Genomic DNA, 25,198 nt, shown 5'->3' on the forward strand with positions numbered 1-25,198 from the left:
CTGGGGGGACAGGTGAGCTTTCTTAAGCCTCCTCAGAAAGTAAAGGCGCTGCTGCGCCTTTTTGATCAATTTGGTGGTATTGAGGGACCAGGACAGATCCTCTGAGATGTGTACCCCGAGGAATTTGTAGTTGGAGACGCGCTCCACCTCAATCCCGTTTATGTGGATGGGGGTATGTCTGCCCCTCTGGTCTTCCTGAAGTCAACAATGATTTATTTCGTCTTCTTGGAGTTGAGGACGAGGTTATTGTTGGCACACCAGGCTGCCAGGTTCTGGACCTCCCCCCTATAGGCTGATTCATTGTTGTCACTGATCAGTCCTACCACCGTGGTGTCATCGGCAAATTTTATGATGGCGTTGGAGCCATACTTAGGGACGTAGTCATGGGTGAAGAGGGAGTAGAGGAGAGGGCTGAGCACACAGCCCTGTGGCACGCTGGTGTTCAGTGTTATAGTGGAGGAGGTGAGGTTGTTGACCCTAACAGACTGGGGTCTGTTGGTGAGGAAATCCAGTGTCCAGTTGCAGAGGGAGGTGGTGATGCCAAGTCCGCTGAGTTTGGTGATCAAGCTGGCAGGGATGACAGTATTAAATGCGGAGCTGAAGTCAATGAACAACAACCTGATGTAGGAGTTGTTGTTGTCCAGGTGGGTCAGGGCAGAGTGTAGGGCCGCCGATATGGCATCCTCTGTAGATCTGTTGGTCCGGTAGGCAAACTGATGGGGGTCCAGTGTGGGGGGGAGGCTGGCTTTGAGGTGAGCCAAGATCAGCCGCTCAAAGCACTTCGCAATGACGGGGGTGAGTGCCACTGGGCGAAAGTAATTGAGACTCCCTGAAGCTGACTGTTTGGGCACTGGCACTGGTTGAGGTCTTGAGGCAAGTAGGGACGACACCCTGGGCCAGTGACAGATTGAAAATGTCAGTGAAGACCAGGGATAGTTGTCCAGCACATGCCCTGAGCACGTGAAATAAACTGATGTGTTTTCTTGATCATCGCATCAGTGTGAAAATACCAGGTTAGGTTGCTGGTGATATAGATGCCAAGAAAGCTGAAGCTGTTGACCAGGGCACTGAAACCCATTTGACAAACATTATGAACAAGAATTTAAAGATATGTAAAAGCTTTGTCTTAAAACAAAATAAATGCACACAATTTTTTGTTATGCAGTATTACACAATCTGACCAATAGATGGCAGGCTTACCTTACGAGCAAAATCACCTTTTCCTTTGCTATAGGCTTTATTCTCCAAAAAGTCATTCACATACGGAATCAAAGCGGGGCAAGCTTTTATCACGTCAGGGTTGATTAAGAACTAAGTAAAAGCAGAAAATAAACTGCACTTAAATCAGTCAATATCAGATTTATTTTCGATTACTTTACCACAGATTTTGCTTGAAAATGGACACTCAAAACATTAATTATTTGGTGTTGAGATTTTCGAGTCTCTGTAAAGCTTTCATAGTTTTGCTTTAGTTAATTAATGGTTTGCAAAAATGCTTCTGTACCCTTTTACAATCAAGTTCTGGTTAATTTGTTTCAGTTTTTCAAATAGTTACACAATTTGTGCAAATGATTATATATATTTAGATTTATGTTTTGTTAATATCTCAGACACAGTTAAAATATTTAAAAATACAATGGATCTAAAAACAGCATTGTTGAATTATGCCATTTTTCAATAATTGAAAAGGTTTACCTGCAAATATATATTAAGGTCTTTTTTTCTCTTCCCCAAGAACTCTCTATCCATATTATTAAAAGTTTTTTTCCCTGGAAGTTTAAGGAAACTTGAAAGATGTTCAAACTGAATAAAGAAAAACATTTACTTTCCATGTTATTCATTAATTATAAATATGAATGCAACTACATTTTGCATTTAACATTTACTCTAAGAACACACATTATACAGTACATTCAAACCACAGCTGCTTAAATGGTGTATTAATCCAGTTATTCTCGTTTCCAGGTGTTAAATTGTAAGAATGCAGACAGATTAGTACAGGGCAGAGGGTACAGCTTTTGTCAACTGCTCCTTTTCAGTGGCAGCTGTTCAGATTTCAGTCCTGCCAAATCTCATGCATTTTATGTGATACTTTAACATTTGCTCTGTTTCCCAAGCACAAGTCTGAGTTCTCATGCTTGATGACCACAGGTCTGATAGTGAAAATTCTCTAATTCCTTGGACTCAGGATTGGTCACATACATTACACTCTTGAAGTCCTTCATGCATATCACACAGGTGCAGAAGTTATGCATGGGTAATTTCAGAATGTTGCAAATTCAAATTGAACGCGAGGAGTGCACAGCAAACCCTCATTTTTGTTCGCCCCTTTATAATGGATTTCGGTTATAGTGGACGGATCCCAGACTCGCACCGTATTTCCGGTAGCTTAGAGCGCAGGCTTCAAAGGGCCCTCACCCGACTTGCAAGATGCACTCATGAGCCCTTCTTCACTCACTGCACAGTCCACTTGAAGCGGTTGTTGCTGCGGCTCACATTGCAGCCTCTGGGGACAGTGCTTTGTTCAGACCACTGTCAATAACACGCGCTTGGTCACCGTGGGGCTCCATCCCATCTCACCACCCCCCCCCCCCCCCCCCCCCACCCCCACACCTCCACAGTCACTGCCTCCTCCTCTGGAGTGGCTGACATGCTCCACCTTGGAAGTGGCGGCAGATGAGATGGGAGCAAAAAAGCGTTGTCCCCAGGGCCTACAATGTGAGGCGCAATAACAGCCTCATGAACCGGTGAAGAAAGGATTGCTGGTGCAGACCAGCGGCATTGGCAGCTTGTTTTAAGGTGAAACAACACAGTGCTGGAGTAACTCAGCAGACTGAATCAGTCTGAACAGTCGCAACCTCACCTATCCATATTCTCCAGTGATGCTGCCTGACCCACTGAGTTGCTCCAACACTTTGTGTCCTTTTGTTTATTAACCGTCATCTGTAGTTCTTTGTTTCAACTATATACAATGATACTATCTTACTCGGTGATATGAGCAAATCACAAATTGATGTCAAGTTACTTATTGTGATTAGCTCAAAGAACAGTCATAGAGCAATAAAAACATGCTAATGTCATCTGTGACAACAGTGATGCCAATTTAAACTTATTTGCATGTGAATGTCTAAATGTCTCTTAAATGTTGCTATTGTATCTCTGCATCCACCACCTCTCCTGGCAATGGATTCCAGGTACCCATCAAATTCTATGTATAAAATCTTGCCGCACAAATTTGTCTCTCTCTCACCATTTCTATGCCATCTAATTTTACATATTTCTATCAGGTTGCCCCTTTGCTTCCGATGCTCCAGAGAAAACAATACAATTTGGTCTAATGGCTAACATACTTTAATCTAGGTAACACTTTGGTGAATCTCTTTTGTTCTCTCTCCAAAGCCTCCACATCCATTCTGTAATGGGGTTGAGTGTCTTAGAAGTCTGAAGAAGGGTTTCGAACCGAAACATTGCCTATTTCCTTCGCTTTATAGATGCTGCCTCACCCGCTGAGTTTCTCCAGCATTTATATCTATCTTCGAGTGCCTTAGATGCCAGTTTGTAAATTAACGTACTTTTGTTTAAAAAAAGTGGCCTAATCATAGTTCGATAAAGCTGCATCATGACTTCCTGACTCTTATACCAAGTTCAAATTTATTTGTCACATGCACCATAAAGTGCAGTGAAATGTAATTTACCAATAATTTACAATAAAAAAATGGACACAAAACACAACATAATTCAACAGACATCCACTACACCATTCTTCACTGTGGTGGAAGACAATACAGTCAGACTGTCCTCCTCCTCCCTTGTCTAACTGTGGTCGGGGCCCTGACCCTCCGTGGTCGCCACTACTGATGACCTGATGTTCAAGCCCTCTGTTCGGGTTGGTTGGAACGCCGAAGTCGGGACAGGTCGAGCACACCCCGTGGCCCGGAGCTCCCAAATTGGCCACCTCCTTACCGGAGATCGCGGCTTCCAGATATTGTAGGCCGCAGGCCGGCGGTCGGAGCTCTTCTCTGGCAACCCCCGGCGAAGGATCGCCCGCTCCACGATGAAAGATCCACTCCACGCCTGCCGCCATAAGCTCCACAAACCGAGGCTCCAAGATGTTGTAGGCATCAGGCCAGAGGTCGGAGCGCTTCTCCGGCAACTCCTGGCAAGGGGGGTTCCACAGTGTTACAGTCCCCGCTGCGCCACTGGTCCCCGATCCCCCCCCCCCCCTTCCACCACCACCCCCCACACAAGACATACAGAGAAACATTAAAACATACTTTTGGACATACCAATTTGAATTTGATTTACCATGCAGCCACACAATCAAAAAGAGCACAATACACAATAGAATACAACATGAACATACACCACAGTGGAATCAACATTCTTCACTATGGTGGAAGGCAATAACGTTCAGTCAGTCCTCCTCCTTTGTTCATCCGTGGTCGGGGCCATGAATCCTCAGCAGTCGCCGCTACAGACGGCCTGATGTACAGGCCCTCTCGTCGGAATGCTCGAAACTCCGACATCGGGACGGACGGACACTCCGCGGCTTGGAGGTCTCGAATCGGCCACTTCCTAACGGAGACTGCGGCTTCACGATGTTATAGGCCGCAGGCTGGCGATCGGAGCTTTTCTCCGGCGATGGATCCCAGACTCTGCGATGGAAAGTCCACACCGTGCCTGCAGCTAAAAGCTCCGCTGACCGCGGCTTCAGGATGTTATAGACAGAGCGATCTGAGCACTTCTTCTGGCGATCCCCGGCAAGGGCTCACCCGGCTCCGCGATGGAAAGTCCGCACTGTGCCCGATGCTGAAGCTCTGGGCCTGACTCAGGGAGATGCAGATCCAATCCAAGCTGTTAGGCCGTGAGGGAGGGCGAAAATGCCACGAGGAGAAAAAGTCGCATTCCACCGAGGTAAGTGACTGAAAAACAGTTTCCCCCTATCCCCCGCCACCCCCCCCCCCACACTAAAACACTCCTCCACACTAAAAAGTCAAAACAATAAACCCTTTGCAGGCGAGGCAGCCGACTTGCAGTGCCACCGGAACCGGTATGCCCGATCATACGCTTTCTTTACCACTATCTACTGGTGTTGCCACTTTTAGGGACCCATGGACTTAGACCCCAAGATCCCTCTGAACATCAATGGTCCTAAGGGTCCTGCTTTTTACTGTATAGTACAGTAAAAAGCAGGACCCTTAGGACCATTGATGTACAGAGGGATGTACAAATGTAATTTTTTCCCCCGTACATTTGACATTCCAAAGTGCAAGACCGCACACTTGTTTGGATCTGCATGCTTAATTTATACAAATGCTCAAATTATGTTTGCCTGATTGAAATATTAATTGTCAAGATAAAAATGTGCCTTAATTAAAAATTATAGTGGTATTCACCATGAAGAGGTCAGAGACCCATGCATGCAATAGCATGATAATTGGAAAGCATATCATATTTTTAAACTTAATTGTAGATCTTTGGAAGTCAATATTAATCCTTTTAATTATTAATTTACAAGAGCTAACAATTTGCGAGTTTTTTCATGATCTATTAGATGTTTCGCTGCTAAGCTATCCAGTGCAGAAATTCAATTAGACAACACTGACTAAATTCAATCTCCATCCACACAAAACAAGTTTTAATCAAAATGCACTTTTGTAACTGGTCCTAGCAAAACAAAAACAAATTAAATGTATCATGCTTGTATTTTAGTTATGTGTATTCATCTCCCCTACCTTAAGTAAATATGAATGTTACATATGCTCTCAAATAGAGTATTTGATGTTCTCAAATTAACTCCTATACTTCATACAACAATATTTACTAACAATTGAACATATGCTTGAAAATGGTAAACTATACAAATAAAATACTGGAAACAATAGCAGGTCGCTTTTCTGACAACAAAGATAAACTAATGGCTTGAGTGTATGCCTTCTGTTGGATTAGAAAAGCAAAACTAACATATCAGCAAATTTTGTGGTGGGTGGGGGGGGAGGGCTTAAGTGGCGAAAGAAAAGGAATTAAATTACAAGTGCTAATGGATAAGGTACAACCTCATTATTAAGCCTAAAACTTCCATCCAATAGCAAAGGAGTTATCTCCAGTGTCTTGGCCAAACAGTTAGAAGGCAATATTTATCCCATAAGCAACATTGAATAAAAAAATAACCAAGTCAAAATGACATTACTGTTTGTGGAAGCATGTTACAATGGGAAAATAAGTGCTATCCTATAAGGGAATGCGGAGAAGATTGAAACTCTTATAAGAATGTGGAGATATTTTTTAACTGTGATAGATAAAAATAAACAGGCAACTAAATAGATATTTAAACTATTAATGGGGCTGTTGTGAAGAAACATTTTCCATTCATCTGAAGATAAGCTCAGCATTTGGAACCTACTGTATTTCAGCTAGCTGCAACAATAACAGCAGCCCATAGGTATTCCTCAGTATTTGAAGCTGAAACACACCATGGAATTTTTAAAACAATTGCTTTAGCGGTCAAACATTTGATCCATTTAAATGAAGCCTACTCAATTTATAACCAATTTGACATCAAAATTGAAGGATGTAGACATAGTGGAAGCTGTTCAGAGTAGACACCAAGACTGATCTACACCAAGAATGTGTAAGGCCAGAGCTACGAGGCAAGAGCAGATTATGCTTCTATCCACTGGAGTTTAGGAAAATGAGAGGTACTTGAAAAAAATCAAGATCTGAGCTTGACAGGTTGGAAGGATGTTTTCTCTGTTAATTGAATCCTGAACCGAGGTCCACTGCTTGAAGTATGAAGCTGCACACTTCAGAAATAACATACCTTTTCTCTCAAAGGGTCACTATTTACAAAACTCTTCTTCGAATGGCAATAGAAGCAGAACCTTGAATATTTTCAAGGCAAAGCTGGATAAAGCAGTAGATGAGTAGATGAGAATGTAGAAATTGCAATGAGATTAGCCACAATGTTATTGAACGGGGAATCGGGGTAAATGGCTTACTCCTGTTCCTAAATTGCATGTTTGCATAGAGTAAGTGGTCTCAAACTGGCAGGAATTAGGGAGCGGCACTGTTGATAAATAGAATTAAGGGAAAACTGGGAATATTGCAAACATTGCATTGAGTAAAGGCATAAAAAAGCAATACCTATTTTTTTCCCCCTGGAGTGGCTGAAAAATGGGAAGCAAGGTACACGAGTCTTAAGGATAGTATGACTCAGTTCTTTATACATTCTTTATGAAGAAATCCAATCTTGGTGATTAAACTGATGTGGAACAGTGCAGCTGAAACTTTAACAGGATGCGGACTTTGTTCACCAATCTAATCACGAGGAGTTCGGAAGGGATAATGCCAAATATGATAGTTGAATTGAAGTGCTGGTCATCCAGGACTTAATTTCTAACAGACAAATTCCATGACAAAAGTAGAAAAACAGAAAAATTGTCAAGACAGCAAAAAAAATGAATACAAATACAGCTGATTTGCTACCAGATTAAAATATCATTTCAGAAGTTGTATGGAAGTTTTTGCATCCAAACGGCAATACATATTTAGATTAAAATTAAACAATCATAGCAGGTGTTGAATAAAACAATATCGATCTTATCTTAAACAAGCGAAATGTTATTTCTATCAAAATGCATCTCAAAGTCTAAGTTGATAAGATACTATTTGATGATTTTAGCAAAAAATGAATAATTTTTCATTAATTGTATAATTCATGTGGCTCAGTTCAAAGTAATTAATGCCACATGAAAAATTGTAGTCTGAAAATGACCACATTACAAGCAAATAAATGTTGGGTGTGGATAGTGCAGAGAGCAATACGAATAGAGGAGAAATAGTGGTAGAATGGCTCAGAAACAAATGAATAATATCACAAAATTATAGCGTTTAAAATCCATCAATTTTTCAGTAATAATCCAATACTGTTTATCAAGGGGAACAAAATCAGTTTATTTTAAACTTTCATATGGCATAATTGGTGATCTCATTGCAGCAATGCAGATGGGATTGTGGAATCAACCATTTCCTAAAAATAAATTGAAAGGAAAAAAGCACAAACAATAATTTGGAAGGACTTTTACCTGCTCAGTTATCCGCATGTGAAAGTCATGGAAATCACTGTAGCGGCGATAGGTCTTCCAAGATTCCTCACTTCCATCTGGGTTTCTCCTCTGAACAGTGATTGCGTACAGAGCATAGGTCTTGCCATGGTCATTACATACTCCTGCCATAGGATATGGTTCAGAATCAGCATGGACTAGTTACAATGAAAAAGAAACAAAGAAGAGAAAAATGGGAACACAAAGATTCATGAAAATGGGACAGGAACATAAAAAGATGAAAGAATGAGAGACAGTTTGAAGACAACTGTAGAATGACACGTGAATGTAGATAGAGAGATTGTATTGCCCAAATAATATTTAAACATCAAGTATTTTGAATTGTTATTCAACTTTTCTTTCATAGAGTCATGGTGTCATACAAAATGGAAACAGGCCCCACGGCACAACTTGCCCATTCTGACCAAGATGCCCCATCTGGTCCGTATCCCTCCAAATCTTTCCTATGGAGAGCTGTCAGAGGATGTACAATAACAACATTGTACCTGCCTCAACTACCTGCTCGAACAGCACATTCCATATACCCACCACCCTTTGAGTGGAAAATGTTGCCCCTCAGGGTCATATTAAATCTTATGCATCAGAGTTTTCACTATCAGTTGTAAAAGTCCAAAATAACTGTTACCTTTAATCTAGCTTTTTATAGGTCCAAGCCCATTGTATTAAGCCTTTTGACATATCTCGTCTTCCCCCCTCTCTTTGGTATACAACAACCAGTCTTGGCTGCTAATCTTGCTCTCTTCAAGCACTATATTTGCTCAACAGTTTTCATCTGTCTTCTTTCTGTGCTGGGAACTTCCCTTTTGCCCATCTAATTTAAACCCTCCCTGGTAGCACAAGCACATCTTGCTCTCAGGATATTGGTTCCCACCACTTCTGCTCCAGAAAAGACCCCAATGATTCAAACACCTGATCCTTGCCCCCTGTACCTAGTTGCTCACCCACATATTCACCAGGCCTATCCTTCCCTTCATGCCCTCACTATCACACAACGCTCAAAGAAAGGTTACCCACAAAGAGCTGAGATATTCTGTTATCAAATTTAAATTAACTGAAAACTATAAAAGTACCTTTACCGTACGAAAATCTAAACAACATGGAAGACATGCAGATGTAAAAATGACAGATATTGAAAACTGAACTGAAATGCAAACCAACAAAGGAAGAATGATAATCAGAAACAGAGGGTATTGTCAAATTCAATTACTGCCACATTGAGCTAAACTGATAAATTTGAAGAGCACATTCCAAATAGGCCAATCAAATTCCTAAACAAATCAAGCTTGTTTTTTTTAGGCTCAATATTAACAATCCATGCATATTACAGGAAAGATCATCAATTATAATTGCATATTTCCTGTTGCTAAATAGGGAACCTGGACTTAAAACGAACTGAGACACTTTTCCACGATCTTTCGCATCTGATCACTGATTAGTTTCCAGAAATAAGCAATTCGCAAACTGTAATCCACGAAGAGCACAATTTGTATAAATGCATATTATTACTCTTCCATTTTGCATCTAAATAAGTGCTAAGTTATCGTAGTAACTGCAATTTTCAATTGATGCAACTGTTCTATGAGCTCACAAAACAAAATGAAGGTAACTGATACCTCAGTGCATTTTGTTATATTTCTGAAGTAACTCAAGCAGCTAAGCAGTATGTATACAAATCAAAAGATTTGTACAAATCAGCTTTGTCAGCTGGCTATGTGCTTCCTTTTACTTACCAGTATCACTAATAGTTACTTGCAGTTGCAATGACTCTTCAGAACTGTTGTTTGAAAGATCATCCAGTGACTATGGAACAAAACATACTAATTTTTCAACATGGAAGATTATAATTCAAACTACTTATCATAGTTCATCCTCATATTTGTATACCTATATACATTATATCATACAAATGAAAAAAACTTTCACAATGACACTAAGAAAATCAACATCATGGAATTATTATATTTTTTATTTAAAAGGGCTGGGCCAGAACAAATTAATGGATTCATATTAAAATACCTGCATAAACAATTTCAATTAAAGCATCCAGCAGCTTTTGCCCCAAAGCATGAAAAGGCAAATGTCATTGAATAGTTTTGTGTTTGACATTAGGTTATTTTGCTCCATGTACATGCAGTCAAGAAATTGTCAGAAAACGTCCAAGGTTAGGGAAAAGTTTTTAACACTTACCGAATTTAAACTACCATTTGGGGAACCATTGAAAGACTCTGGAGAGAAAAAAAAATCTCAATGTAGAAACAAAAACTTGGTGAACAATAATGAAATACAGAAGAGGGTCATGTACTTAAAATAAAAATCACATAGTATGATCAAACATTAAGGAAAATAACCAATTCATGACAAATTCCCCAAAATCAACCCAACAATACCCAAAGAATATCTAGTAAAACAAGGATTTGTACCTGGAGACAGCCAAGAACTGAGCAGTTGTGCATCAGAAAGTAGATGATTTGTGATTTTAAAATTATACAATTTAACTTTAAGGCTGGTATTTAAAACACAATGCAAGTCAGTATACTGAGAGCAATTTCCTTACATGTTTTTTTTTAATCAAGTATGTGAATAAGGGATGAATGCAGTCAAGAAATTGTTGTCCACAATTATTTTTTGTGCTTTTGACATAACAGCTATTAAAAACGTTTGAAATACCTATTTCAAAATTACACGAGTATCAACAAATGACTGAGCTCGATGTCGAAATTCTGTATCGGTACAATAGTCTGTTCTTGCAGACATACATTGAGCAAAAATAAAATCTGGCAATGGTACTATTAAGATCAGTATTCAAGATTTGTAATAATGCATGTGCAATAACACAACATAGAAATACAGGGCTACTTAATTAAATGGCGTTCAGCATTGAGAAAAGGCATGCTGTTACAGTGCCCTCCATAATGTTTGGGACAAAGACCCATCATTTATTTATTTGCCTCTGTACTCCACAATTTGAGATCTGTAACAGAAAAAAAAATTACATGTGGTTAAAGTGTTAGATTGTCAGATTTTAATAACGGCAATTTTTATACATTTTGATTTCACCATGTAGAAATTACAGCTGTGTTTATACATAGTCCCCCCCATTTCAGGGCACCATAATGTTTGGGACACAGCAATGTCATATAAATGAAAGTAGTCATGTTTAGTATTTTGTTGCATATCCTTTGCATGCAATGACTGCTTAAATATTCGATTCAAGGACATCATCAGTTGCTGGGTGTCTTCCCTGGTGATGCTCTGCCAGGCCTGTATTGCAGCAATCTTTAGCTTATGCTTGTTTTGGGGTCTAGTCCCCTTCAGTTTTCTCTTCAGCTTATAAAAGGCATGCTCATTTAGATTCAAATCAGGTGATTGACTTGGCCACTCAAGAGTTGACCATTTTTTAGTTTTGAAAAACTCCTTTGTTGCTTTAGCAGTATGTTTGGGATCATTGTCTTGCCGTAAAATGAAACACCGGCCAATGAGTTTTGAGATATTTGTTTGAACTTGAGCAGATAGGATGTGTCTATACACTTCAGAATTCATTATGCTGCTACCATCAGCAGTTGTATCATCAATGAAGATGTGAGCCAGTACTTTCAGCAGCCATACATGCCAGGCTATAACACCCCCTCCACCGTGTTTCACATACGAGGTGGTATGCTTTGGATCTTGGGCAGTTCCTTCTCTCCTCAATACTTTGCTCTTCCAATCACTCTAATATAACTTAATCCTCGTCTCATCTGTCCACGATACTTTTTCCAGAACTGTGGTTGCTCTTTTAAGTTCTTCTTGGCAAACTGTAACCTGGCCATCCTATTTTTTCGGCTAACCAGTGGTTTGCATCTTGCAGTGTAGCCTCTGTATTTCTGTTCATGAAGTCATCTGTGGACAGTGGTCATTGACAAATCCACACCCGACTCCTGAAGAGTGTTTCTGATCTGTCGGACAGGTGTTTGTTTTTTTTTTCTTTATTGTGGATAGAATTCTTCTGTCATCAGCTGCGGAGGTCTTCCTTGGCCTGCCAGTCCCTTTGCGATTAGTAAGCTCACCAGGGCTCTCTTTCTTCTTAATGATGTTCCAAACATTGGTAAGCCTAAGGTTTGACTGATGTCTCTAACAGTTTTATTCTTGTTTCTCAGTCTCATAATGGCGTCTTTGACTTTCATTGGCACAACTTTGGTCCTCATGTTGATAAACAGCAATAAAAGTTTCCAAAGTTGATGGAAAGACTGGAGGAAAGACTAGGTGCTGAGCGCTCTCTTATACCTGCATTAGGGAAGCAATTAAACACACCTGAGCAATTACAAATGCCTGTGAAGCCATTGTTCCCAAACATTGTGATATCCTGAAATGGGGGGACTATGTATAAACACTGCTGTCATTTCTACATGGTGAAACCATAATGTATAAAAATGGCCTTTATTAAAATCTGACAATGTGCACTTAAACCACATGTGATTTTTTTCCTATTACAAATCTCAAATTGTGGAGTACAGAGGCAAATAAATAAATGATGGGTCTTTGTCCCAAACATTATGTAGGGCACTGGATTAGATGAGGGAAAGTCATAAATTTGGCAGAAAAGATCAGGTTCTCTGCAAATTTTCCCCATTAATTTCAGAAAATATCGTAGCTTTGCAAATGATTTGGTTGCTACCTCTTTTTTTTCACATTTAAAATGACCACAACAAAGTAATTACATTCTGAGAAGGCTACAAGTTACCAACATTGTGGCCATAAGCTACCATAAATGTAACAATTAAAAAAATGTTACTGTAATTCAGGAATAAACAACAGATCACGGAGCACCATGACCCAGAAAAGTGATATCTATAAACGCATGCACTAAAACATCATGACATGTGGCGGAATGCAATAAATTTGATCACTTGAATATTTGAAAATTATTTAATAAAATTAACTCAAGCATTGAAGAATGGAAAATTCAATGCAATATTTTATTTTGCCACTAGATGTAGATAGAACACTTTGCAAAACACATGGAAATGATAGAAAACTCAAGAAAAACCTTAGCCCAAATCCAATTTAACACTCAAAATTTCCTTTGATTCAATGTAAAATTCCTTGGATCTCATCTGAAATCTATTGAACTTGAAACTTGAGCTGAATGTTATGGCCAGTACAAATACTGATCCCTGTGGGTTAGTTATTAAAATGAATCCAGAAAAATTACCCTTCAGTAGTGATTAGAGTTTGATGGTATTTTATCAACCTAAAGTACATCTATTCTTACAATACTATTCTGTGAATAGTATAAATTGACATCATGCAGGCCTTATCCAAATATAGGACAAAGCAATGGAAAGACAAGACACAATTTTAACTACATATATTTTGGAACACATTTCAACAATGGTATCTTAGAATCCATTGAGAATAAATGTCTGGAATTTTTAAGCTATCAATGTTTCCATAGATGATTGTCTTCAACAACTTCAAAGTGTATTTGCACCATCCTTGAGTGCTCAAATCTGCAAACTCTGGAAGTGTACACTCATGTCATGGTGCAACAACTCTCCCCATTGATAATTATTTGAGGGGGAAATGCTCAAACACCAGGTATTCTGTAACTTTAAATAGATTGATACATAAGGCAGCAGCAGACCAAATCAATCTATTGTACATGGGTGGAGAAACTTTCAGATGCTGGATAAAGTTAATTAGCATTTGGAAATGTCTACAGTTCCCAGTATTGATGCCCTAGTTACATTCAATCGACTACATTGGGCAGGTTAAATCTGGCAGAGGATATCTGGCACAGATTGATGACAGAAATTCACTTGGCGTCCATCATACGATTACCAGGCTGAGGGAAGGTTCACAATTGTGCTCAAAGCACCTTCGAAGAAATGCAACAAACTATTCATTCACTTGCCCCATCAGCCACAGCTGCCCCATCTGTGGCCATATTATGGTTGAGATCCCAGAAATGCTGCAGATGTGATTTACTTGAATGATAAGGAAACAAAGAAAAACGTTGCACAGCGATTCAGTTAAGCAATAAAAGTGAATAGGTTAGGTAATTCTATGTAAAGCAGAGAAGCACACTTAAAGTATGAACTTCCATCAGATTGTACAATATTAGAAACGTAACAGGTTTTCCATAAATGCAAGAGAAAGGCGTGGAGGGAAAATGACTGTAACTGTATTAATGTAGGAGGTAGGTGGTTAATGTAATGAACAAGACAGAATAAGGGACCTGCATCATAAAATGAAGTCAATTCAGAATTTCAAGGTCAACATAATTCTTATCATAATTAAGTAATTATGTTAAATGATTTCAGCAATGCAGTAAGGTTATAGTTGTTAAACCTTTGAGCGTACAAATACATTATTCATACCCAAATCTCCATCATCTGATCCTCTAATACTAGGATCTTTCAACATGTCCAACTCAGCCAACATCCGCACATAAAGAGCATTTTGCCTGAAAGAGGGGTAGAATTGCTCATCCTTCAGCATCATGTCATAGACCTTTAAAAAAATGTGAACAAAATACATCAGTTGTCTCAGGCATTATGGTTCAGAATCAACATTTTCTCAAGACTACACTATTGTGGAATATGCCAATTCATTTTGCACCCAAGGCCCCTCACTACACAGAATTTCAAACACATTAATGACCCAATCCTTCTCTCCAGAGATGCTGCCTGTCTTGCTGAGTTACTCCAGCTTTTTGTGTCTATCTTCGGTTTAAACCAGCATATGCAGTCTCCTTCTTACCCATTAATATCACTAATAGGAAAACCTCTAGGATCCAGCATATGGCGGGAACATAATTCTAACACACACTGTCTTGACTCAGATACAAGATAGGTGAAGGAATAAGCTTCACCACTATCAAGTACGTCGCCAATATTATATTCCCACTCTCTCCCCATATCCCTTGATTTTGTATTAGATATCTATCTAAATATCTTAGTGTATAAGAAGGAACTTCAGATGCTGGTTTACACCAAAGACAGACACAAAATTATGGAATAACTCAGCGGGACATGCAGTGTCTCTGGATAAAAGGAATGGGTGATCTTTTGGGTCAAGACCGTTCTTCAGACTGAATCAGGAAACACACAGAAATGAAATGGAAAGTGTGAAAACGAGACATCAAAGGGGATGAAGCTCAAGGAAAATGTAGAACAGATCATTGTTAGCTAGGGGAGGTTACAACAAAGCATATAAAGATAAAATGTAATAAAAGGGACAGTCAGACTGGTCAGAGAACTGGGATGGATGGAGAAAGAGAGAAAGCAAGGATGATTTGAAGTTAGAGAAGTCAATATTCATTTAACTGGATTTTAAACTGTTCAAGCGAAATATGAGGTGCTGTTCCTCATATTTGCGTTGGGCCTCACTCTGACAGTGGAGTCGTCCCAGGACAGAAAGGTCAGTAGGGAGGGGGAGTTAAAGTGTTTAGCAATCGGGAGATCATGTACGTTTAGGCGGACTGAGTGGAGATGTTCAGTGAAATGATCGTCAAGCCGGCGCTTGGTCTCGCCGATGTATAGAGGTCCACACCGGGAACAGCGGATACAGTAGATGAGGTTGGACGATGTGCAACCTCTGCCTCACCTGAAAGGACTGTTGGGGTCCTTGGACGGAGTCGAGGGAGGAGGTATAGGGACAGGTGTTGCGTCTCCTGCAATTGCAGGGGAAAGTACCTGGGGAAGGGGTGGTTTGGGAGGGAAGGGATGAATTAACCAGGCCTCTGCAGAAACGGTCTCTGCAGAAAGCTCTTAGTAATTTGGCAAATTGCCCTCCACAGATTCAATGGCATAATCCCACTGGTTCCTCACACCCAGAGTCCAAACATTTCAACACAAAATCCGATGTGCCTCAATCCATATCCCAAGTCTGTGATCTGCTGTTTTGGACGTATGCCGCCCCTCTTCCACCACTTCCCTCCCCACTCCCATCCACTTGGTAGCCCTGTCCAAATTATGTACATTTCGATGAGATAACCTTTCATAACATTTGTGAATACATAGCTCGTCAACTCAATCATTTCTCAAACTTTATTCCTTTCATCTTAAGAATCAGTCTTTGATTCACTACAATGGCAATTCAGTCCTTTATGTAAGACCACCAAAATAGCATGTAAGGTCACACAATGGGACTGTATAATTGTAGCGTTACAACCTCGCTGTTATATTGAAAACCAAAATAATAGTCTTTCTGTTTCCCCGTAATTTCACATCCACCCATGTAATACTACCTACCATTTATTTATGCACTCACTCAACTTCCAAAAATCATCTTGAATCGTCTTCAAATCTTCCTTATCTCACAATCACACACTGCAGATTTTATCTGGTTACACTATTCATTGATGTATGTTGTGATTAGCTGATGTTCATGCACTGATTCCCATTGCCATCCCATTGGTCTTACCAGCCAGCATGAAAACGTACTATATATTCCTACTCTCTGTTCGTTTCTCATTTGAACATGCTTATATACCAAACAAAATATTCTCCCTCAGCTATTCTACCAGTCACATACTAGAAACAAAACTCCAGTCGGATTAACAAACCTAATTTCCCTTCCAGAAATCCATGTTGGCTTTGGCTGATTGGGTTGATAATTTCTATCGTGTCCTGCGGTCACCTCTTTTATTAAAGGCCACAGTATTTTCCCATCACCGATGCAAGGAAAACCAGTTTGCAGTTCTCCATTTTCTCGCTTCCTCTTTTAAATAATGAATTATATTTGCTATCCTCCAATTTGCAGGACCATTCCACAGAACTATGGGAAGTGACAATCAATGTATCCACTATTTCCATGGCGATCTCTTTGATTCAGTTTTGAGTGCCATTAATTGTTTGTTTAGAGCAAATACAAATACACATTTACTTAAAATCCTCCTTTTCACAAGGCTTTTCTTTCCTTAGCATTTTGGGGATGTTATTTGCATCTTTTTCCAAACGATACAATTAAAGTATTTATTTAATTCCTTTGTGGCTTCTTTGTCCCCATAAATCTTTGTGTCTGACTATAATTTTCTACATTTGTTTTCCCTGGGGTTATTTTCTTGCACATCAGAGGCATTTGTTCCAGAACCAGGGGCCACAGTTTAAGAATAAGGAGTAAGCCATTTAGAACGGAGATGAGGAAATACTTTTTCACACAGAGAGTTGTGAGTCTGTGGAATTCTCTGCCTCAGAGGGCAGTGGAGGCCGGTTCTCTGGATGCTTTCAAGAGAGAGTTAGATAGAGCCCTTAGAGATAGCGGAGTCAAGGAATATGGGGAGAAGGCAAGAACGGGGTACTGACTGTGGATGATCAGCCATGAATGGCAGTGCTGGCTTGAAGGGCCGAATGGCCTGCACCTATTGTCTACTTTTATGTTTCTTGCACATTTTTCAAACTCTTGGCCCTTTTTGTTGAAAATGGTATTGTTAGTGAACGTACTTTTCTTTGTACATCATCAAATATTTCTGGTGTAGGATCCTCACAATTCAACTTTTCTGCCAATTTAGCAACCAGGTTCTCATCCACATGGACTCTCGGTGATGCCTGACAAAGGAGAAAATAGATATTGTTGAAAACTCAAAACACCACTGAATGTGTATTAATCATTGTTCAGATTATTTTGTTGATGTAATTTGATGTTACTGACATGTACATTAATCAAGCCATTTTTGTCCACAATTCAGAACAATAGATTACTCTTTTTGAACAACACTGTTACAAACATATTCACCCTCCTCGCTGACAAATGTCACAAAGTGGAGAAGATTCGATCTTTCAATTTATCATGTTATGGTTTGCTATCTTGAAATCTGAATATATTTTTGCTTTTATTCAAATCAACATTTGGATGTATAGCACCAATATTAAGCTGACTGACAAAGTTCAGTAAATTATGAAAAGTGCTCGACTTGAGTGAACTCATCTGTTGGGTTGAAGAGAAAATTTAGCAATTCTGAACTACATATTTAATCAAAGTTGGGATAGTAGACCTGAAATGTAATATTATCAGACACAATTAACATGGGGATAGGGTGGGTGGGGGGAAAGTTACTCACACATTTGCAGAAAAGGTGAAATTACAATTTAGCAGCACAAATTAGTGTCCAATATTGTAACAGGCATCAGGTGAGTACCAAAAGACGTATTTAACATGCAGGGTGTGATTATCAGATTTTACAATGAAGCAAACAGTTTTGTTCTAAAAATAATGAAGTAAATAATTAGTTTTTGGCTCTCCTTTGTTGGTGCATGATTAATACATATTGGCCACACTTTGAGTAAAAATGGATTCTCTTCTTGATTGTTCCATGGGATCTTTTAAAGTAAGCAAGTTAGTATTTCATTGAAAAGATCATATCAGAATGCAACACTCTTTCCACAGATACTGAATGAACTGAGTGTTTCCAATGCTGTGTTTTTTTAGATATCCAGCAACTGCAGTTTTACATTTTTTTGTCCTGCTTAACAAGTTTATTAAGTGTTAAATTTTAGCTCCTATTGTTCAATACGTAATTAGAGGGACTATGAAGGGTTGCACCCACAACCTTTACAGATCCAGAAGACTATGTGCTGCCAGCAAATGTACATGATCCATCAATAGACGAGCAACAATGAGCAATTGTCTATTTAAACCCCTTGGCATAACTGTGAAAAAATGTACTGCTGTTAATGATTGGAATTTATTGACATATTAAACATTTTAAACAATATCTATAAACAGCATGGGCTCATTCTAGAGTATAAATTGCTGATTTTAAGACAGTCCAAGATCAAGATTGCATTTCACAGTGTGAAGTTTGCTTGTGACTGTGACTGTGAGAGTGCTCTGGTTGGCTTCCACATCGTGAACATGTGCAGGTTTACCCATTGGCCACTAAGTTGCCTTTGTGTGTAAATAAATGGTGCAATGTTGGGGGATGGCAGAAGGTATGTTGGAAGAGATGAGCAATGGGAATGTGAGGAGAATGGAAAAGATGATAAACCGATGATAGTCAACCGAGTCAATGGGCAATTTCCATGCTTTTTCTCTCGGTGACATTGCTGCCACATGAACACAATTTCAAGGGGACAAGACTTAGATTATTGATTTATGCATACTTACTTTTTAAAATATCTTAAAATGGTTGATTACTGTTACACTATTTTATACAATATTGACAATTCTGCTTAAAACTCAATATTAATGATTAAATATTTAAAAAATCAAGTCTGTCAAAATTAAAATAATAAAATGCAAATTTTGCAAAGGCCATATACAATGATACTAAATTACTTCAATCTAACAACAGTGTGCACTTACCTTTTCTGACAAATACTGATCATACACGCCAACAGCTGCAGCACGCAGCAATTCTTTGGTTTGATTGCTCTGCCTTTCACCATCCTTACACATACTTCGTAAAACATCTAGCTGCTGTTGTGCTGTGACTCTGTATCCTTCCACAGTGAGCCAGAAGAAAAGATGTGCCTGACCTCCAGTCTGCTGCGTATAATCTGCCATCAAAAATATACTTTTAATGGCCTGTAGCAGCTTAAATTTTCATTTGTTGTTTGGCACCATTAAATCATTTCTCAAATATTTTATTGGGAGCCGAAAAGAGAAGTATGGGAGATTTGATAAGCAGGTGGTAGTGTAAGAACAGGTTAGCTTCAACATAGACTGCAGAAATGAGGAGGAGCAGCACAGAAGATTTGAAAAACAACCTTTAGTGTCTGGGGAAAAGTTGGGTAAAAAACCAGGGCTGCCAACTCTCACGCATTGAGTGCGAGACTCACGCATTTTGCCCAATTCTCACGCTCTCACGCTGATCACAAATTTCTCATGCTCTGTCGTGAGAAATTCTGTGATCAACGAGAATTTCAAAACTAATACCAACTGCTTGTGTGCGCGTCTGTTGACAAGACAGCAGCATTCTTATTCTCTGTTATTCTCGCTTGACCGACAACCGTCACACACCTCCAAAACATGTCCCATGCAAATTTACATTGAAAGACATGAACCGGGCAGTGAATGCTATACAGCGTCACCCAGCACAGCAAGTGGGGCCATGTCCTGCTCCCGACGGCAGTCGGAATTTAAGGATTTGCGGGAAGGGGCTGACATGAGTGAGGTCGGCGAGCGGCAGGAGAAAGGTGTTCAGACGGAGTGCACTACCAGATGTTAGCTGGGAGCTGAGGCCAATTGTCCGTAATGTCCGGACTGGCCAAGCTCTGTGCCTTCCACCACAGTGATGAATGCTGTGGTGGATGTTTGTGTAAATTTTTTATTGTGGTTGTGTTCTTTATTATTGTACCGCTGCTGGCAACCCAAATACCACCGACCTTGGTTGTGTGGCAATTAAATTATATCAATCAATCAATCAATCAATTTCAATGCTTCGTGTTTTGGAGTCAGCTAATGTTATTGATTTGTAGTTAGCCTGAAATGTAATTAGTTGACAAAACCTTAATTTATTAATTCGGAATATCCAGGGGGGGTGGGATAAGAGTAATAATAAATGACATGCAAGGTGTCAGGCTGTCTATCACAACATACAGCTCCGATAACCCATTATTTCCTTCAGTTAAATATTGGGAAGGTGGCACTATTGTCATTTGCCACTCAACTATTGTTTGTTTACCTCACTAACTATTTCTAATTCCCCCTCCACCCCCCCACCCAATTCCTTTGACAGGTTGAATAGAAATGTCCCCAATCTCATTGTTTTATTAATTGAACACATAGATGAACATCCTCAAGGAGTGTAATCAGATGGATTCAGATGCGATGTTTAAGAGCTTGTTCAAAGAAGGGGCATATTTTAAAGGAGTGACAGAGATACTTGCAGGGGAATGTGTGAGGAGGTTATTATTTGTCTTTACTTTTAGCTTGAACCAGGACATCTGAAGATTCAAAGTTTGATATGGTAATTGTGCTGATACTGACTCCAACCAACCACGTAATGAATATCATCCATTCCGGAGGTTTTATTTTTCTGATGCCATTTAAACTTCACTTGGATTTCAATTACTTCAATGTAAAAGTAATTGGGAATGGGGAGCATTGGAACAAAAATTTGCCCTCGGTACATATTAACAGTAATATAATAATGTATGCATGTTGGTAGGTGCAATCAAAACAATGATCCTTTTATCATTGTGTTATGAATACCACAGAAAATATTATTACTCTCAAGATCATATTAAATAGAATATTATTGCTTAAATATATAGTTATTGGACTTTGCATTTCGGAAAAGTCCCAGCTGAGAAGAAGACAGCAAAATACTGAAAATATTGGGGGTGAAAATGCCTTCAGGGCAGTTTGTTAGGAAAATGAAGGAAATGGTACCAGAATACTTGTACAGCTGAGTGAGTATAATTTTATGGATGAGAAATTGTGTTCAACCAATTGATGACTTCTTTGACAAAGTAACTAGCATGATAGATCACAAGGAAGCCAATTGATGTAGTAAATTTTATTATACAAAATTTGGTCCGTGAAGTGCCCCATTAAAGATTACCGCATTAGATAAGCACATGTGGACTTGGATGTAATAGGTTAATTCCAGGGGGTCAGAGGTGGGGCTTTATGTGTGGGCCAGATATATTGTCAGAGCAGTAGGGCTAGGAGCAACGCCAAGTATGCATCCAGAGCCAAATTCTGGAACAGTACTAGGTGTGCAGTCAAAGCTGAGACAATGGGAGTGTTCAACACTGGGATCCTAAGCAGCTAAGCAGCTATGATCAGGGTAGAATAGGGGGGCAGGTGTAAGGCTGGACTGGTCAGGAATGAGAGAAGGTATGCAACTGAAGTCAGGGTCAGGGGTAGTACCAGGTGTGCAGTGAGACCCAGGTTGGTCAACATGGGCCAAGTGCTTGATTATAATCTGATTTCCATTCATGAATATACTAAGATCATTCATATGCTGCACCTGTTGATCAGAGCCCGGCTCTACTGTGGAATGTAATTAGGAATGTAATTTAGCCTAACCTTATTCATAGCTAATCCAATTTAAAGCATAAATGTTGCATTCAAGTGGTTGTTAAAATGACTCGCTACAGTATGCACCAGATTGCACAATTTCAAGCTGAAAAATGCAAAAGCTCCGTACCATGGGAGGGGGACACCACCCACCAACACCCTCCCCACCTCGGTCACTACGCTTGGTCTCTCGCAATTTCTCACTCCCAACTCTCACCCAATGTTGGCAGCCCTGAAAACAGAGGCAGGCATTATCAGCGTCATATTTGTGAGTGGTTGCGTTTGAGGTGCAGTGCTGTAATTGAGGGTAGATGCTGAGGCTTGAGCTTTAGAGGCTTTGGTGAGGAGTGAGCAGAGGGTGAAGGCAAGAGAAGATAAGATATTTTTAATGTTGCTGTAGCATTGCCAGGCAATGGCATTCTACTGCTGTACAATATTGAAAATCAGGGAATCTTCTAGTGTCCTTGGTAACTACAACAGTGGGAAGTGTGTCCAGTTGTAGCTCCCGACAAACCACATGAAGGAACTGGAGTTGAAGCTCTACACACTCAGAATCATTTGTGAGGCTGATAATGTTGTATATTTATATTTATTGAATATATACAGACATTCCCCATCTTACACAAGGCTACATTTCGTAAAGCCTGATGTAAGTCAGATTTTACGCAAGATGGAATCACCTCAAAACTCGGTGGAAACAAAGAACTGCAGATGCTGATTAATATACAAAACGACTAAATTAGTCTGAAGGGTCTTGACATGAAATGTCACCTATTCATGTTCTCCAGGGATGTTGCCTGACCTGCTGAGTTGCACCAGCAATTTGTGTCATTTCACCTTAAAAATAGAGTCTGCACCGGCAAGCCCTTCTTCACCAGCTGCCGCACCATCCAGTTGACATGGCTGCTCTTGCAGCTCACGTTATAGCTCCTGGCTGACAACGTTTTCTGCAGGACAACGGCAGTAACAGGATGCGCTTGCTCGCTGTGAGGCTCCCCCCTCTCTCACCCGCTGCCACTTCTGTAAGCCGCCGCTTTGCCCGCTCCCCCTTCACCCACGCCTCCTTATTCTCCTCCGAAGATATCAGCGACTCCGGGGGAGGAGGAGGCAGTGAACCGGGAGTGTAGAATGGACAAAGCAACGGGAAAAGGTGGTGGCGCTAGTGGAGGAGGGTGCGGACAAAGTGAACGCCGACAGGAAGTAGTGGCCACTGATGAGAGGGGTGGGAGCAGACAGAGCATCCTGTCGGTGCTATTGGCCTGAAGGGAGTGCTATCGGATGGGGGTTAGTGGAAGATGTTGGTGACTGCCGGGAGTTGCTCTCCACCCTCTCCCTCATGCTTGCTTGCCTTCAGAGTGTCGTGCTGACAGTGGCAAAAACTGGAAGAGCAGCGAGTCCAGGCAATGTTTTATAACAATTAATAAACGGGAAGCCCTTGCTATCCTCTTGTTGTAACAGGTCATTCAGAAAACGGGACCACCTATTATGAATTGTTTATGCAAGCGTGAGTTTACACAGGTTGCTTATTACCCAAGTCGGGGAGTACATATGTACGCATGTATGCCTACATGTAACATAACTGATAATTCAATGTATATTTATTTTTAGTAATGTTGCATTCCATGTGCCTGTGTAGGTGTAGCAAGAATCTTAATTGTTCTGGTTCATACCAGAACATATACACTCTTGACATAGATCGGAAATTTAATGAGGTGGTTACACCTAAGCTGCAGGCAAAAAGTAGCTAGAAACAAGCAGGAAAGGTGAAATGAGAAGGCAGAGTTCAGAAATCTACTGTCTTGTCACTTCATTCCATGTATGCCATGTTGGATAGCTCAGAAAGCAGCAGCCGCAAGGTTTATAGCAACAGCCGCAAGGTTTATAGCAGCAGCCTCAAGGACTAACTCTGAGGCACAGCAGGAAGGGTGAAGTCAGATAGGGCTACAGTGACAAGAGTCTCTAACAAGAGGGACAGGCAGGGAATGTGTGGCCACAAACAGGACTCTAGAATGTTATGTTGCCTCCCAGATGTCAGGATTGAGCATGTCTCTGAGCGTCTGCAGAGCATTCTCAAAATGGAGGGTGAGTGGCCAGAAGTGTTGTGCAAAAGAGATATGGTCCTGTGGAGTCAATGCTAGCAATTAGGCAAAAAGTTAAAAAAACAGGGTCTGAGGATAGCAGTGCCTGGATTATTCTCAGTACCATCTACTAGCGAGGGTGAGAATAGAAGGATTGGACAGATGAATGATAGGCTGAATATGTGTAGAGAACTGTGATTCTGATTTTTGAATTACTTGGATTTATTTTGGGCCAGAAGTGACCTGTACAAAAGGGACTGATTGCAATTATGCTGCAGGGAGACCAATATCCTCATGAGGAGATTTGCTGGGGCTACTAGGGTGGGTTTAAATTAGATTGATGGGAGGGTCCAAAGATTGGAAATTGAAACAAGACATATGAGATGCTGAAATTTGAAACAAAAACTCAAGAACAAGTTCCAAAGATAAGACAGACAAGAAAGTAGCAGAGAACAAAGACAGAGTGTGGGATTATAAAGTGTTTGTTTCAATGCAAGGTTAACATGCAAGGCTAACATGCAAGGCAGATGGATTTAGGGGGTGAATAGGACATGGGATTGAGATATTATATCCATTAAAGAAAATTGGCTAAGGAAAGGACAGGACGAGTAGGTATAGGTGCTGAAGAAAGGATAGAATCAAAGGAGGGAGAGTTTCATTATGGTAAGATTATAGTAAATCCAAGATGTAATTATTGAGGGGTCCTTCGATGAGGCTTTATGGGTACATATGTGAAATAAAGGTATGATCACCTTGTTGGCATTGTACTATAGGTCTCCAAATAAGTCAATGGGAAGTAGAGGAACAGATATGTGTAGACTTTGTCTATGGAACTAATGCGCTACAATGCTGATAACTATATTCTGCACGCTGTTTCTTCCCTTTTGCTCTTGTATTATGCTTGGGCGTGACTTTATTGTATTTGTGTGCAGTACTAACTGATTGCAGAGCATGCAAAACAAAGCTTTTCATTCACTTTATCTCGGTACACCTGACAACAATAAACCCAGATAAACATAATTGGTTTAATGGTGGGAAGCAGAACTT

The 25,198-nt window shown here is 40.1% G+C and overlaps 1 protein-coding gene across 3 annotated transcripts in view; it reads right to left on the reverse strand.

The window, feature by feature from the left end:
- The window catches only part of snx13 (sorting nexin 13), a 178,736-nt gene that overhangs the window by 14,994 nt on the left and 138,544 nt on the right, over positions 1–25,198 (reverse strand). For 2 of the 3 annotated variants that reach the window (XM_033045898.1, XM_033045881.1), the window contains 8 exons: positions 19,410–19,603; positions 17,549–17,653; positions 14,483–14,615; positions 10,311–10,348; positions 9,854–9,923; positions 8,085–8,260; positions 1,696–1,803; positions 1,201–1,311 (listed from right to left, as the gene is read on the reverse strand). In XM_033045898.1, the coding sequence (XP_032901789.1) occupies positions 1,201–1,311; positions 1,696–1,803; positions 8,085–8,260; positions 9,854–9,923; positions 10,311–10,348; positions 14,483–14,615; positions 17,549–17,653; positions 19,410–19,603 (935 nt within the window). The remainder of the gene's footprint in view (positions 1–1,200; positions 1,312–1,695; positions 1,804–8,084; positions 8,261–9,853; positions 9,924–10,310; positions 10,349–14,482; positions 14,616–17,548; positions 17,654–19,409; positions 19,604–25,198) is intronic. The other variant, XM_033045890.1, reaches the window with a different exon arrangement.

This window comes from Amblyraja radiata, chromosome 2 (assembly GCF_010909765.2).
Source record: "Amblyraja radiata isolate CabotCenter1 chromosome 2, sAmbRad1.1.pri, whole genome shotgun sequence".
NCBI lineage: Eukaryota > Metazoa > Chordata > Chondrichthyes > Rajiformes > Rajidae > Amblyraja > Amblyraja radiata.